This window comes from Aquila chrysaetos, chromosome 4 (assembly GCF_900496995.4).
Source record: "Aquila chrysaetos chrysaetos chromosome 4, bAquChr1.4, whole genome shotgun sequence".
Taxonomy (NCBI): Eukaryota; Metazoa; Chordata; class Aves; order Accipitriformes; family Accipitridae; genus Aquila; species Aquila chrysaetos.
The window spans coordinates 26,228,608-26,246,090 of NC_044007.1; the positions used below are offsets into that span (position 1 = coordinate 26,228,608).

The 17,483-nt window shown below is 40.7% G+C and overlaps 1 protein-coding gene across 5 annotated transcripts in view; it reads right to left on the reverse strand.

Moving 5' to 3' along the window:
- ESRP1 (epithelial splicing regulatory protein 1) overlaps window positions 1–17,483 on the reverse strand; it is a 34,085-nt gene that overhangs the window by 13,137 nt on the left and 3,465 nt on the right. For 3 of the 5 annotated variants that reach the window (XM_030012667.2, XM_030012669.2, XM_030012666.2), the window contains exons 4-12: window positions 16,496–16,610; window positions 8,793–8,891; window positions 8,635–8,689; window positions 6,678–6,788; window positions 6,455–6,587; window positions 6,329–6,371; window positions 4,558–4,859; window positions 2,813–3,031; window positions 648–846 (exon numbers count right to left, since the gene is read on the reverse strand). In XM_030012667.2, coding sequence (XP_029868527.1) covers window positions 648–846; window positions 2,813–3,031; window positions 4,558–4,859; window positions 6,329–6,371; window positions 6,455–6,587; window positions 6,678–6,788; window positions 8,635–8,689; window positions 8,793–8,891; window positions 16,496–16,610 — 1,276 coding nt within the window. The remainder of the gene's footprint in view (window positions 1–647; window positions 847–2,812; window positions 3,032–4,557; window positions 4,860–6,328; window positions 6,372–6,454; window positions 6,588–6,677; window positions 6,789–8,634; window positions 8,690–8,792; window positions 8,892–16,495; window positions 16,611–17,483) is intronic. The other 2 variants (XM_030012668.2, XM_030012665.2) reach the window with 1 other exon arrangement.

Consider the following 17,483-nt stretch of genomic DNA (forward strand, 5'->3'; position numbering starts at 1 on the left):
CCCAAACGTTTGTCTAGAAGTCCATGTTCATCCTAGCAGTTCTGAGGAGCATAATTTCACATGAAATAGTTTCTGCCGTTCTCTGAGGCCAAAGCTACATGTATTTCACTCCCACACAGGCAACCTCAATTTTGTACGAACAACAAAAAGCAAAAGGAAGAGTTCAGTCAGTAGTGGTTCAATAGGCAGAACACTTGTGGTTGAGTCCCAAAGGAGAGCATTTATTTCATAAATTAAGTTTTGAAAGTGAAAGGGGAAGGGCTTTTACTTGACATGTTCACCATGATGAAAAATGTAAATACAAAACAGTTTAAATGGGAAACAGTTCTTTAAGGTCTAGGCAGGGCTTACAAATTGCTTTTCAGAGTCATGGCTCACCCTGGCCAAGTTAAGTTTCAGGGAGAGGAGGGGAAGTTTGCCACTGGAAAAGTAAGAGTAATTTTTAAGTTGTTCTTCAGTCATAGTAATTTCACAACCAAAGGGAAAAATAATGATTGCAAGCTGCTGATGATTTAAGATGAAAAGACCTTATTTTAATACCCCCATTTGACACTCCTTCCCAAGAACCAGAATCAGAGTCAACAAAGCAGATCCAACACCTACCCGCACATAGCGTAGAGTATTGGCAAGACCCATGCAAAACTTACATGGTAACTTACATGGTGGTGGGGACAAGCCATTTCGATTTAAAGTGCCCCCCATTAATACAAAGTTCATCTCCTCAGCAGAACACTGAAAGACTTCAACATATCTGTCCTTCATAGTCTTCTTATGACACTTCTGTGCAGCCAGAAAAGCTCGGTCTGCAGATTTCATCTGAATAAACGCATCTCCCGATGGACGTCCCTACAAACAAGGCAGACAAAAAGAAATGTTTCTGGAGCTCCCAAGAAGTAACAGCACAGCAATAATTTGTGCTGTCAAAAGCAGTCTCTTCAGCCATAAATACATCCATCTCCAAAGTCAAGTACAGTCAGTCAACCCAAGCACCCATCAGCATGTTTAAGCTCTCCTCCCCAAAGTTGTTGCCACTTGTGCTAACATGATTGTATTTACCCATTTCAATTAAGCTACATCATAACTTGACCCATGTTACTTCTATGTTTAAAAAAAATAAGGACACATATGTGAGAGACTACAATACAGGAGTACTTAGGTGCTTTGAGACCTGCTCTTACCAATTTAGTAAGAATGCAGAATTGAAAGATCTCATTCACATTTATTATCTGTGATTTTTAAAATTCAAGGATAAATATAGTCAAGTGCCAAATGTTAAATGGTTTTAAAATTTTATTTTGTTAAGGCCAATATGGGTGGGGATGTTTTAGAAGGGTACTAGCCTAAGGCTTGGTATGCTCTTGTGGAGAAAAAAGATGACATCCTTATATACAGCTGTAAATGAGTGGGATAGGAGTCATTTCAGCCACATGCAGCTGCTGACTTGAAGTAGCCAAAACTAGAGGTAGAAACCTAAGCCAGCTCTAACTTAAGTTCTGGGCCAGTTCTTCCAGTTTCAGAGGGAAGAACAACTTTATCACCATCCTTGACACAGTTGTTCATGAGTAGAGGGTTGAAAACAGGAATGGTGGGAACATGCAGAAAAATAAAAATCTAGTAGTCAGGCAAAAGCAGTATCTGGGGGGAAAATAAATAAGACAGCTTTAGGCAGGAGTGGCAGACAGTCCTCAGGACTATATACACACACCAATTTCTTCCTCCAGGTTCTTTTGCTACTGCTGGCAAGGGCCAATACTACTGGAAACCATTACTTGTGCTTTAACATCAACATCTTTCTTAGCCTCTTCCAGCCCTGCACATTCATTATAGTTTTTCAGCCTTGGCTAGGTCAAATCCTCACAAACACAGGAATCTCTTTAGGTAGAGAAGTACTGGAATAACTATAATTCCCTCTCCCTCCCCACACCCCCAAAGCACAGAAGCCCTACACCAGTACAAAGTATTTTGTAGTTTTAGCTTAGGCTTAGTGTAAACCAAAACGATTTTAGAAGAACCATTTTTATACCACAATAATAAGTGTGATCAGTGCCACCACTCAGGGCATCTCTGTAGAGTTAAAGGAGTTGCCATCATCTCCTCCCCCTAAAGTCACAAGACTGTGCAGATAAGGGAGGTCACAACAACGCACAATCCTTTGTCTAAAAAGTTTTGTTAGAAACTGTTTCCAGAAAACAATGGCAAAGATGTGACTGTTTATACATGTCAATGAGCTGTTAATCTTGGTGCTTAGCTATGACTGTTTAAAGAAAGCATCCACACAGTTCAGGAAACCCAAAGCTTCAGCTGCTGACTTATGCCATAGGAAATCCTGTCTCTAAAAGGCCGCAGTCACATTTGTCCTCAAATATACCCGAGGCACATTGTTCAGCAAGGCAGGGGCAAAGCACTCCTTTCAGAGCTAACATTGCCTACGCTTTTGTTTTGAAGATACCCTTGCCTGGTACAAGAGGAATTATGCATGCTGTTGAGCAGGACTCCTCAGTTCAAGCCTCCTACAGTGCAGGATCACAGCTCTTGCTCTGGGAGCACCAACCCCTCCAAGACTGTGACTTAGCTTTAGGCACATGGGTCTCAGTAACAGAAACCACTCTACAGCAAATGCAGCAGCTGGCATAGCAGGGTTCAAATAAGCCAACACACCTATTGCCAGTACACTTTTAGAGGAAAGCTGAAGGCTAATTAATATCATTAGTGTCAATCCCAAAGGTGCTTCCCTATTGATATCATCAGAAGGACTGTGTTTGCATATACAGGCAGTTGGCACAGAATAGCTAGAAACATGGCGCCTACCAACCTGGTGATTTAGTACCATGTGAACTCCATGGGTCCGAATATCTGTAGAAAACTCCCCCAAGAACTCCAGGATATCCTCTATAGTAGCAGCATAGGGAAGACCACGCAAACGTATGCAGTCTCTGACGTTAGTGGGAGGCACAAATTGTTGAGGTAATACTGGAAGAATAGGAGGTGTTGGGAGAGGAATGAGAGGTGTGGAAGAGTACCTGTTCAGTACCTGTGCAAAACAGAAAAACCAGAGAGGTTACAGAAATCCTCCTTACCCATTCTTCAACTCAGAGGAACTGAATGTAACACCAATGCCATCTGTTTTCACTCTGGGCAGCATTTTAAGAAACAAGTGAGCTAGATTCTGGACTTAAACCACAATGGCAGTGCTTAGAATTCAGATGTTTTCAAGAAAATCTTTGGATCATTTTTCTTGAAAAAACATAATTTTGTTTTTCTTGAACTGTTATGCAACCCTCAAAAGACATCTTGGAACACGACACCTGTATTTCTACAGTATTTTTATTGGGAAAATATCCCAAAGCATTCTACTATCTACAGAGTCATGGTGACACTTCTATCCAAAATATCTCCTCTGCAAAACTTCAGGAGTCTGCGAACTAGAAGCATAGTTCACTACCAAACAGCCCTGACTTTGGATGCAATAGTCCATCAAATAACATAGGTGGTGTTACTGAGTCACAGTATTTGTAACAGTCACACTTCTGAGATTTCTTGTTACCAATTTTAACAGTAAAAACCCTGCCTGTTCAAGAGTTCACTGAATATACAGTCACTACCCTTTAACTTCCTCTGAGCAAGATTAAGATTCACTTACATTTATACAGCTATCAGAAGGTTTTGCTAAAGAAAGAATCACAAGAGCACTTGAGAAAAATACAGTGACAAAAGTGAGTGTTGCAGCTATGCCTTCTCATCATTAGTGTCACCCTTCAAACAAGGCACTTTTGGGGGGAACAGAGCTGCACCATTGCTTGGTTACAATGACACAGCTATTGGTTGGCCATAATTTGCATCATAGACAAGAACTTTTAGAATCGTGTTTAAAAGTTAGTGACCTCAACTGGGGCTCTACAGATCTTTAAAGACATACATAAACAATCCTGTCAGCCCTACTTCCTTTCACTGACAGCATAACTGCAATTAATGGTCCAGCAAGCCATGTTAATGCAAGACAGGACACTCCTCAGGCCCAGTTTCACAAAGTCCTGCCACCCTCTGCTAGGTAGCCAGTGCTGGCAGAAGATGGCGAAGACCTGCCTTAGAAGCAATTCATAAGACTCTTCAGATACATTCCTCTGAAGACAACAAGTACATCAAAAGGCTGCCTTTTTCTGTGCCAGTGACTGAAGATAAGTCTTTTAGATCAAGATCTGTTGCTAACGGTCCTCCTGAATAGACCATCATTGGACTTAAACAAATTCAGTACCTGTAGTGTAAAGCACTAGACCCACATAAACTTTCTACTATAACTGCTGTTTGCAAGGCTATTGAAGACAGAACCCCAAAGGTTTGTATGTATATGATTGCAAACATCCATATACCATAAGATCTTACATTTAGAGGGAGTAAAGTCTCATGGAAATTCAGACAGTACACTTTTCAGCAAGAGTCAAGAGCTAGAGAAGAGAAAAGAAGCTTTCAAGTCACAGCCAAGCAGTATTTGCTTCTGCTACTGTATGTCAGTGTAGGAGTTTGGATTACAAGAAGCCAGTTTGTAAGGTTTACACCCACCTGCTGAACTTCTGCTGCAGTGCTCCTGAAGAGTTCAATGTACCTTTTCCCCAGCAACTCCTTATGCTTTTTCAGTGCATTTTGTGCATATTCCTCACAAGCAAACAACACAAAGGCATCCCCTGTTGGCCTGCTGTCAGGGTACGTAACAAACAGGACTCCCTCCTTTCCTCCTGTTACAGGGCAGTGCTGGCCAAAGAATGCCAGCACTTCTTCTGTTGTCACGTTGAAAGGAAGACCTCGCATCCTGACAATCACTTGGTTTTCTTTTGACAAGAACTGTGCAACCTCATTGGAAGTGCCTTTAACAAAAAGAAGTACAGAAGCGCTTAAGTCTAGGCAGCCGCACAAAAACATGAGCAAGTCTGGCATAGCTACCTCCTCCCCACAGACAGTTTTTGAGCAGGTAGAACAATATTTGCCTCCAAAGTCAGGAAAGGTGTCCCTCTGATAAACTAGAAACATTGTATAGGGCACTTCCCATTAAAGTCTAGTAATGTTAATCCATTTGAGAGAGATTCATCCTTATTCAAAGGGAGAATAAGAAGTACTTACAATGTTCAGAGCCCAAGGAAAGCACAGTGTGTGAATCTCTTGTGTAAGCAGTACCTGTGCTACTGTGCACCTTGCTTTTCTAACTTATGAATACCTTTGGCATGCTCTGAAGCCATAATATATAGTAACCAAGTACCCAGACCATTGTGCTGGGAAAGAAAGGTGGAAGGGCATGTTGAAAACAGCTCAGAAATTCATTCTACCCTGATAAACTGTCAAAGTCTGCCAACTCTACTTTCAGTATGTCTAGAAGATCACTGATGCTTATACTTATAACACTATCCTAACCAAAACTAGCTGCTAACCAACTTAACATCTTAATATGGTCCTTTCACTTACAACTAGCTCGTTCTGCAAAGAGGTTTGGTTGTGCCAGACATGCACCATTCTTCCCCAATGTCAGTGTGCAATGTTTTTACTTTGAATGTTATAACTATTACCAAGCCTATCAATTAGCTATTTATTTGACAGCTTAATAGCCTCTCCCACTCTAAAACCTCAACCTCAGACATCCAGTTAGTCATTTACAATCCCCAAAACAAATCTCTGTCAGGAACCAACAAGGACCTTAAGATAGCATTGTAGATACATAACAGCTTATTGGATTTTAACTCAAATTCTGTATTCTTGCAGTCATAAAGGGGAGGAAAAGAGACCACAGGAGAGTTTGTAGAGCAGGTTTTGCAGCCTTTCAATTCAAGGCTCCAAATATTTCAATATTCCCCTTAAATAAGCATTCCCCCCCAAGTTCCCCCTTTAGTTTGAGGCAAAGATTTCATCTGAAGAAAATAATTTTCATAAATCCCTTATTTACACTGTGATATCTGTTTGCTTTTACATGCAAGTCTCCACAGCAACAGCGGTCACGTTGTTTTGAAAAACTACTCTGGTTTTGTTTTTCAGCAATCAATAACATTTAGGTCCCTTCAGTTAAGAAGATGGCCTAACAAATTAAGTTCATATGCAAGATCACCTTGCGTGATCAAATCCTTATTTAATAGGCTGCTTGAAAATGGCAAGAACATGGAAGAGAGAGATGGACAGATAAATCATGGAACATCTCGGAGTGCTGCTAGCAGAGCACATAGTAGTCAACACACCAGCCAGCTACTTGTTCAAAGAAAGAAAATGAAAGCCCACAACCAACAGGAGTGGTTTATAGTTAGTTACAGATACTGATGGAACAACCCCTCCCTTCTCACCCCCTAAAAATTACCTCCTGCAATTTTAAGGAAGTCTTCACCTGTTGCCTTGTATACCTAAGGAAAGAAAAGCAAACATGTGATTGGCATGCTATTTGCACTCCTGTTGAGAAGAGGATTTCAAAGCCAGTGTCACACACCTCAATGTATCGATTTCCCATGTGATGCTTGTGCCTTTGTAGCGCTAGATCTCTATGCTCTTCACTTACAAACCTCACGAGAGCCTCCCCATTCCTCCTACCTTGGGCATTGAGACAGAGCGCAGCACCTCCCCTGCAAGATTTAAATAAAGAGAGAGATAAAACTCCATGACCAACGCAGATGAAGCACTACAAATGTAGAGGTAAATTCTTAGCTACTAACTTGGCGATATTTAGGCCTTTGAAGAACCTTGCTATGTCCTGGTCAGATGACTGCCATGGCAATCCTCTTGCTCGGATAACAGCATTGTCATCCACAAGTTCCATCTTGCTGCTGCAGGCACAGAAAGAGGGGGTAATGGAGAGACATCTGCCTGTAGCATCTGCCACACACCACCCTCTCTGCTTGTCACCTGTGCTCCAGGGGCAGGCTGCTGTCCCTGCTCTGTGTCTGCTGGATGGCAATGCCAGGGCAGCGAGGGCTAAGTGCCACCACCATCCAAAGCCACTATACATGTTTCTCCTCAGGGAATGTCTGCTCTGTTAAGCTGTTCCTTTCCCAGCTCCCCTTTCCTCCTTCACCACATTTGTTCCTTGAGCTCTCATCTCTTCAATCATGTTCCAAATTTACTCCCTGCTCCATTGTCTGAACAGTGTTACTGGTACAAAGTCAAGCACTTGCTGTTTTAATCTTAGCTAGGTTGAAACCAAAGCAGAGCAGTTAGATGTAACTGAGGTTAGTGCTTATTATTTATACTGTGACAGTGTGCAAAAGCCGTTCACAAGCCAAGACCAAATCTGTTCAGGGTTATAGTCAGTACCCAGAGGACTCCTGCCCACAGTTTAGCCTTAACATTGCTTGTTCAGGCCATCACTGTGCTACTAGAGACTAATATAGCTACCGGCTACATTGGCTGCTTAGCATGGGAATAGCTCAGCCACAGAAAGCCAGGTTTAATTGGTCATTACCACAGTCTCTTTTGTTCTCTTACTTGTTAAAAGTGCCATGTACAACAAAACACTCACAGCTACCCAAGGCTGCCTTTCTGGCTATTGCAAGGACAGGTTTTTGCACAGAAGAGACTATGTGATTGATTAAGCAGATGAAGCGTTGTTCAGCAGCAGGATTCCCTCGCACAAAAGGGCTGTGGTATGCCTTGTTATAAGAGGGTCATGTTTCTCACTCATATTTTAATTTCTCAGGTAGCCTTTCTGTAGGCGTCTGTCCCAAGCTGTTCCCCCTCGCCTCCTAATTCTGTACTTCTCACTATCACAAATAAGATTGGAATCTTCCACCTCATCCCAGGATTTTGTTAGTGAAAGGGAAAAGGCTTAGAACAATGCTAAAACATAACCCCTGAGCTACTCTCACTGGATACTTTCTGCCAATATTGTTGCATTCTTTTCTTGCTTCTTTTGGCTCAGAAATGCCGGCATCGTCTACCATTATGACAGTTCCTTAATCTGGAAGGGGGAAGTAAGTATTCATGCAAGACGGGAATATAAATAAGGTCAGTTTAACACCAGTCTCTTGTGAAACTGCAGAGGGAGTATCCAGCAAACCACCAAGAAAAATCTGTATTCATACATAGAAAAGCATGATTACATTTAAAAAAAAAAACAACCAAAAAACCAAAAAAACACAAGCAACAGAACAGTCATCAAAAGTAGATAAAGCTTTATGTTTAAAACATATTTTGGAAGACGATCATCACAGCTTAAGCAATTTACTGGTAGCACAGTATCTTTATGGAAATGTTTCTTCCCTATAAAAAAACAAACCATGATGTGTGTTCAGTAACTGTGAAGCAAATTGCAGGAAGAGTGTAGGAGTTAGTACCAATAGGGTTACTTCTGGAAAACCGCTTACATTCTTTCTTAATAGCACAGCACACTTAACACCCATTATAAGCACTTATTAGCAGAACCCAGAACTACCAGCAGCTAACAGGCAACACTGAAGCCTAGCAAGATAACTGCCTTGCATCTGATCATAGAATATCCGTTCCCTTTCCCCACTTAAAGCATCTAATTGATTGCCACAGCAGCAGCAAGATAAATAAAAATACTGGCAACAGCTATTTGCAAGTTAGCAATACAGAGAAGTACAGCTTATCTAAGCAGTATCTTTAAAAAAAAACGGGGGGGGGCTACACACAGAGAAGAGGGAAGATACTTACCAAGGCCCACTTTCAAATTTGTAGTTCACTCTTTCTGGATCTGAAAATCGGTGGTCTATGAAATACAGCATAAGTTATTTTCTTTTTCCTCAGCATACAGGACAGGCAGGAAAAACAAACAAACAAGCAGAGAAAACTCATTCATCACAATCACTTACTGTACGGTTCAGATATTAGTGTTAAAATAATATTCCCCATATCTTCAACTTGAGATGCTCCATAGGGAAATGCTGGACTGTTCTTGTCAAGATTTAAATCTTTATGCTGGAGTTAAGTCAATCATCATCAAACAGATCTCTAATTGGCTTCCTGCTAGAGCAACAAGCTTTCATGTTATCCTTGATGGTAACTCACTTCAGGGGAAGATTTAATCCATTTTCCTGCTGGGATACATTAGCTGTTCTGCCTTGGCCTCTAACGACTGCCACCTGTGTGAGTGTGAGGTCACTCCAGAAAGTGTCTGGGGACATGAGACCCTATAATAAGGACATATATATATATATATAAAAAATACACTCATGAATTATGTATGTTTGACAGACAGATACACTTTTGCATGCAGAAGAGACTGGAGTTCTGTCCTCTTTAATTAACATCATCTTTAATCTCTAGGGGAAGATCTGGGGAAGGAAGAGAAGCAAACCATCAACTAGAAGCTCCAGAAATAGGATATACCACATGCTTTCTGAACAAGTAAATCCCAAAGCAGAATAAATACCTTACTCAGCACTTTGACAAGATTCACAAATGGCACCTCGTCTAAACCTTGCCTATTAGAAGTTACAACCTGAGTTCTACACTGTTATGCAGAAGCATTTTGAGAATCTGGTAAGAGTGCACCTTTGTAGATGTGCCACAATCCCTATCTTCTTCGATCTGAAGAATTTTGGAATATGATAGCAAGGATAAGCTCTCCTGCAACAGAGAGCCAGAAGTGTTCTGCCTTGGAAAGATAGGCTGTAGAATGACCAGATAAAAACCCCATGTTCATAAAGGGAGTCTGATATAAATTGCACATCTTTTCCACACAACTTTAAACAGAGTTTACTATGGTATCTCTCCCGCTTCATGTCATATTTGCCCCTCTCTAACACCACGCTACAGGACTATAAGATTACTTGCAACTCCATCATTATAAAGCAAATTTTTAAAGAGGTCTTTTCTACTCACATCTTCTTTGAGGAGTGTAGGGTAAAAAAAAAAAACCAAAAAACAACGAGGAACAGAACAAGAAGTGAAATATAAAGCAATCTGGGAATAGGTCTTGCTTTTTTGACTTCTCTTATCACTCTGCATCAAGACTTTAGAGCAAAAGTGAGAGAGTTCCTTAAAGACAACCTATCCTGGCATATCAGTACAGTAATGCAAGACATTCAAAACACTTAAATACACCAATTATTTGCCCACATCCCCGAAAAAACTACATTAGACACATTTCAAATGCTCAAGAGCCTACATCTTGCTGCTCAAAAGTTGCTTCTCAGTCCAAGATGGCAAGGTTCCTCCTAAAAGAAAAAAGAGCTTTCTCCACCTAGAGCTGAGCACATTCTGAGTTGGCAGATGCCTATATGAAGAGCAGGGAACAGAAGAACAGCTTCTGCTAGAAACAGACACCATACACCTGCTTCGTCACATCATCTCATTAACAGCAGAGGCAGCACAAATTTCACTGTGAAATAAAGTCCTTCCTATTATTTGTGGGATGACTGCAAGTCACTCCTACAAAACAGGGGTTTTTAAATTGTTTTTGAAGTTTAACTGTTATCTTGCTGCAAGATGAAAAATAATTTCAACTGAATTAACAAACTCCTCTTCCACAGCAAGGAAAGGAAAGCTGCTGTGCCACTGCAATACACTTTGAGGCTAATTTGATTTTGTGTCTTTGTTGGTTTTAAGCATGCATTGGAGTATGGAAAGTGAGAGGAAGGTGCTTAGTCTTACAGGAACATTTGAAGTTTAAGTGAATTATCATAGTTTAAAACCCAGAAAACTTAAACCAGTGATCCATCCCCTCTAACTCCTTTACTAAATACAGTTTGCTAGCCATTGCCATTACCCTCCCTGCTGGTACCTTCTCTGGAGTGAAGTAGTGAGAACATTAAATGGTTTTCTTAAACACTAAACTAAAAACCCTGAACGAGCCACATGCAACAACCCCAAAGCACACTGTAAGAGACTATCAGTATTTATGACAAGAAACTTCTTCATTGCAGTATCTCTTCCTAAGCTGTACACTCAAGCTCACCTCCTCCCTTGCCACCTGGGGAAGGGGGGTTGAAAAGAAAAATAATCCACAGACTCCCTTGCAGAGAGAGTACCTAATCAGCACCACACAGATGTTTCTGGGCACCTCATGTATCAGAGCAGAGTGCTTCTCCTCCTTTTCCTGATACCCTTCCCCCTGAAGCATCTAACAGCTCCACACTGCACTTTCACAGAGTCTCTGCTGCCCATCCAGGGAACTAGAAGCTGCTGAAGATGCAAGTATTGAAATCCTGGTTTTGCCTGACCATTTTTTATAAAGATTTTGGAAATATTATGTTTCCTCTGTCAGAGTCAAGAGAAATTGGGCAGGAGTTTCAACAGCTATTACAGCAGGGGACATGCATACACATGCACACACACATGCACTTGGCTGTTAGACTGCTGTCAAAACTGAAGAGACATTTCAGTATTTCCTTTTTGCAAAGCCAAAGATCCTTACAAGCAATCAGCTGCCAGAGAGAGAAATGCAGCAGTGTGAAGGCGCTGGGAATTTGAAGCAAGGCAATAACATAAGGAAAAACAAACAACTCCCCCACCCCATGTTCATTTTCTTCAGAAAACATTTTCATTGAAAATATTGATCAACAGGAGATATAGTTCCTAAAAATGCTCTAGTGCCAACAGAAGTTGGTACCAGGTGTTCAGAAACAGGGAGTCAGCTGTGCCTAGGAGCTCTAGATTAACATAAACACAGTGGGAGGGGAAGAAGAAAGTCATCAACATTAGCAGGAGTGAGAAATCGCTCACACCTTCACCTCTGATTAGCTAGAAGCAAGGCTTTTAGGCAAGACTGGAGAAGAAAATTGATAGTTTTCTGCACATGTAAGGAGCATGTTAATAATAACATTAGTTAAGTGAAAACTTGAATTCTAAAGAACAAGACCTACTACATACAGATGGACTCCTATGAACGGAGGCACTAGAAATTATGGACACTTGGGAAAAAGCTATTAATGGAATAGTCTTTATAAAACCCACCCCTTGCTCTGTGAAGGCATAAAAGACCACACATGCATTTGTGATATTTAAAGGCCGCCCCTCCTGGGCAATTGGAAAGAGTTGATTGCAGTGGGTAAATCCAAGTTCACATTTAAAGAAGCATTAGAAAACAGACCTGGTTGTCTAAAGCTACTATATGCAATAGCATGGACACATTCTAAGTGAAGCAACGGGCAAAAGACACTCCCAAACAACAAAGCAGGATGGGAAACAAGGAACTTCTTAATCTTGCTGCACAGCTGCAGTACCACCTCCTGCAACACTCAGGAAGTTAACAAAGGGGGCGGGAGGGAAGGCATATTCTATATCAGGGTTGCCTATACAATATGGAAGAAATTCCTAGATCATTTCCTCAGATTCAACACCACAGCTTCACCCACTGCCAGTGCCCTCCAAGACTTCTTCCCTCCCACTGTCTCTTCCATTTCTCAGTCTCTCAACTCCTTTAACTATGGCAAAAGAAATACTGAACAACTAACTGAGGTCTGAGATGACATGACATGAACTAGTATTGCAGTTGCATTCTGCACTGATCCTCTTCCCCCTTTGCTCTGTTTTAAGTCTCCTCAGGCAGAAGTTTACATCTTTTTAAATACTACTTTGCATAAAAGTAAGCTGATGTTACCCAGTTCCTGGGTACTATCACAGGAAATACAAACACCAATATACAAGATTCTCAGGTAATACCCAATAATGGGCTTTTTATTGCCAAAGTACTATTGGTTATAACTGTGCTCCACATCTTGTTTTCAACACACCCAGGTAAAAAACAAACCCCAAACCCCACCAAGTTTCAGTATTGCAGTATCCAGATTATATCCAGCACATTAAGCAGGCTGTTCTGAAGTACACCTGTGTTTCTACAGACAATATCCAGCAGATACTTCTGGTAAGGAGTTATCCTCACAAACCCAGTTCAGAAGGAGTGGAGCAAACCATGCACTGGAGGAAGCAAGAGCTATTTGCCATTTAATGGCTTCTGCACACCCAATCTTAAGGCAAAGGATGAGTCTTCTGCAGACTGAATATGAATAGTCATGCAAGCTTTGTTCACTCCACCCTGAAGGCACTCACAGTGGTGAAAACTGGCTCAGCAAGCTTTGCAAATCGAGTGCAGCAAGTATGGGAGGTACAGAGGGTGCAAGAACAACCCTCCTCCTTTTGTATACTTATACATGTTTAAAAAAAACAAAAAAGATTTCAACAGACCTGAGTTCCTTTCTCTGCTGGAACATGATCACTTCTCTCAAGTTTTTTGTTACTCGAAATTTCTCATAATTGTCCTGCTGTCACTACTCTTACACAATACTGACTAGAGAAGGTCTGCCAGAAGACTGTCTCCTACACCAAAAACTGTTTTAAGACTGTAAGTCAGGCAGCAGTAGCACTCAGAGATAACAGTTACAACTAGTCTCAGTTCTTCCTCAGTCCCTCGAATTTCATGGCAATTTTAACATTTCCTTACCTTGAATTAAAAGAAATCAGTGGCTGTTTGTACATCAAATTTTTAATTTCTTGGGGGTAGGGAAGTGGTGGATGTAAAGCTTTCACCTGAGCGCTTGGATTTGGAATAGTTTCATTGCTGTACACAATTTCAAGTAGTTTGCTGAGAGAATAAGTCCCAAAAGTACTTTCTAAAGGAAGAAAAACCCAGCCAATTGTTTGGTTTAATATCTCTATTCTCTTTTTAAAGATTGTGCTTGCCTTGTCTACAAGAAATACATAGCCAAGCACCAACTACCCAGTGTGTTATACACTGGAATATGTATCTTGAATGACTGTGCAGTAGGAAGTTCTCCCCTGACTGTTGGGAACAATAGAGTACATTCCATTTGCCTGTAATTTGTTGTTTAATCAAATGTTAGTCATTAAAATAAAATCTTTGAAGAATCCTAATACTTTAAGTGACTGTACAATAATACCCAGCTTTCCCCTAACTCCTTCATATCACACACATTTCCTCTCACTGATCACAACCATCTTGCACACAGGTAAATGGAGATATAAGTACATGAAGGGATGTGCCCCCCGCCCAAATCATTCTAGTCCTGCTCCTACCAGTGTGTAAATGCAGGTCTTCTGCATATCTAGTCAGTACCCTACCCCTAAACCAAAACCTTCTATCCCCACCAAATGCCAGCAGACCTGGCCCAATATAGTTTGTGTAGCACAAATCATGGAAGATTCCCCTCATGCAGCCCCTTTAGCTATGGGGTGGAAGATCTGCACTTTCTACAACAATAACAAGAGCTTGGTCAGATTCTGTGCACTAATCTGTAGCTTCATTTCAACCTACTCCATTTTTTTTTTTTTAATTTTTTTTGTCCCCTGCCCCAGCATACCCACTTCAAATCCAAGTTACTTTTCATTTAGACAATTTTCTTTTCTTTGCTACATAACTGTCTAAGGAGGAAAGTAGCTGTGCCGCTTACATGAAAGGAAAAAAAAAATCTCTGCATAAAACTGTTTGAACTAGTCTTTAAACTTAGCACCTGCTTCAGCAATTTTTTTTTTTATCCCAAGCATTACATGCATGTCCAGACTCTCCAAGTGCAATTAACTTACACAGCTTCTGACACTAGGGAGATTAAGTTGATACATTTCAGCAAGGTGAGAAGAAAGTTATCATATTTGTCAATAAAAGGAAAACAAATATTGTTTTATCTTTTTGGTCTCTGCATCCTCTGCCCTCAGCACCCTCAAGCAATATAGGGAAGAAACAGTTAATTTCAGCCACGTTACATAAACATAGCAAGTTTACAAATAAGAGCATCAGCAGTTACAAAAGACAACAAACTACAAAGATTAATATAGAACCAGAATGAAGTTATTTAGGTTTATATACACCTTAAGAACCATATCAGATCCAGAATTCAGACTCAAGCTGAGAGCATTTGGATAGAGTAACCGAGCTTCTAGAACTTTGAGGAAATACTGTTGGCAACTGCCAAAACCACCCTCAGATGGTACTGACTCTTTAGGGGCTTCCCGACAGTCGGGTAATTGCAGGGTGGTCTGCTCCCCTCTCCCAGCAGGCAGGGAGTACACAGTCTGTCACTGTGCCTTAGCTGCCCGGTGACACTCTAGGTGCCTACAGTCATACGACTATTTCCAACAGTGGCAAGACATACACCAGACATTCACACAAGGAGAAAGCAAAGGCATCTCTCCAAAACAGCCAAAGTAGCTCATTGTCTTTGAACTTCTCCATCTCACATCAAAGCATCCCTAAACAATGTATTAAGTTTTGGACCATAACTTTAAGAAGTCTCCATCATCCAGCTTCTAGCCTATGCAACACAAGCATTTATTTCACTTTTCTACATAAAAATTTCACACTCCTACAGTAAGCATACCACTTTGCTTCAGAGTAGGGGGAGAAGTGATTTCTGCCTCTTCACTAGGGGAGATTAATCTTAATTTGCAGATGACAAAGCACAGCAGACAGCCTCCACTATTCAACCTTATGGTTAAACACAAAAAAATCCACACATACATAGATATTTTATGGCCCCTGACACAGGTACAAAGCCCAGGTGATACTAGTCCTGCAGTGAAAGGCCAAAACAATTCAGAAGCCACAGACTTTTGAGTCTGAAAAATACCAGCTCTTAATGGCAACCACTCTATGGACACAATAAGCTAGTCAGAGAAAAAAGTTATTAAAAACAACAACAACAAAACCCAATAAAAATATAAAAAGAGTACTCTCAAATTCTTTTATCCTTCCTTGCTACCTAGCTTTTGTGGTCACTGCTTCAATAGGTCAGTAGGGAAGTCAAGTGTTTTCCATGTCCGAGAGTATGTTTGATACAAGGACTGGAGCCTGCAGCAAGAGGGAAGACTGCCAGATAAGCAAGGAAGAAGGCACAGCCAAGTCATTTACAGCCCCAGTTTTGGCTCTGGTAATTGTACATGGCAGGCAAACAAAACCAAGCTAAGACTAGTAAGGAGCCAGACAGGACTAGCTTACAGACCACTTAAAAGTATTCAAAAAGTAATTTTAGACATCCCTGTCACTGGAAATGGAAACACGTTACTGACTGCATCTTATTGCCAGCCCAGCCTCACCTTGGTAGGTGTAACATATACAACTTCCACGAGACTGAATACCACATGTGCCAACAGCATCCCTGCCTTTGGTTCACTCCGAATTAAAGATTCACTACAAGTTCACATCAAGAATAACTGTTTCCCCTCCTAAAAATTAAGATGTCTCCCAGCATTCACTCTTGCCTAAAAATAAAATAAAAATCTAACTGATGCAACAAGCAACCTCACAACTTTAACATTAGGATTCATGTCAGCAATTTGAACAAATGTGCCAGTTACACTAAACTGTGAAGTTTAAAGAGACAAAACTATAAAGGTAGTAAACAAAATGTACAGAAATCAAGAAGAAATACAGGATTTTCCCCATGGGAGCATGCATACGTTTTTATCTTTATCTTTGTGAGAAAGCTCAGTACTGCTCCAAGTCACTCATTAAAGTTATACCACCCCTAAACATGTGTTGCATGCATTACTCACACATCTCTGTCCTAAAATTCAGCCAAAGCTGTAACAGCAGTATACACTATCACTGTTAAAAGGATACATTCTGTCATGGCTGCCACATCGAGTTTGCTAAGGTCAGATGAGCCAGGGCAACACTTCTTGAACTCTTTCCGCAAGTCAAAAAAGGAGTAGAAGCATTCAGGCAGTAAGATATTCTGTAAAAGGACAAAGTAACTACTGTCAGCTAGGGTGAGTTCAATCTATTTTGTCTTTAGATACCAAACTTTCTAACAATTTCTTATAATGGGTAGGAAACACAGCCTTTGCTACAGAGAAACTCACATAGCTCTTCTTAGCCACATTAATATGTTTATAAACTTTTTTGCTTAAGCAGCTTCCTCTCTGTATGGTTTAAGAGAAATGTGGTTTTTTTCACTGGAGAAACATTTGCTATTATTACTAGTGTCTCAAATCCAATATATACATATGAGAGCAAATGCCTGCTATTGCAACATTTATCATCAATTCTTGATTCCAATTTTAACTCTTTTGGTTTATAGACAAGGCTGAGTTTTCAGAAAATAGTCACACTTGAAATATTTATTCCCTAAAAACAAACAAACAAACAAACGACCCCACCCCCAAGAAAAAAAACAACAAAAAAACCAACTGTGTGCAGCTGAGGGTTTGATATGGTACAGAGGTTGTCAATCTACGAGTCTATGCGTGGTAATTGCTTTAATTGCAGCATATGAAGCCAAGATCAAGTTATGTAGCCCACTGAAGGTCAATAAAAGCCTTTTCACTCCACCACTACATCTACCACATGCTTTTAATTTTTTTGGGGGTAGGAAGAAGAAGACATGGAGAAGACTTGGGGGCAAGCTGTTTAAACCAACACAACCCCCCTACTCTTTTAGTTAGCTCTTCACCCCAGAGCTTCCCCACAGACACAATACTTTGTATTCCACTTAGCTGTTTGTTGCCTGCACTGCCTCTCTAGACCAAATGTAAGGGCTTTCTGTGATTTAACGACTAGTTAGCATCTTGGCATTATAAAGAGAATGACAGGATATGTGAAAGCACAT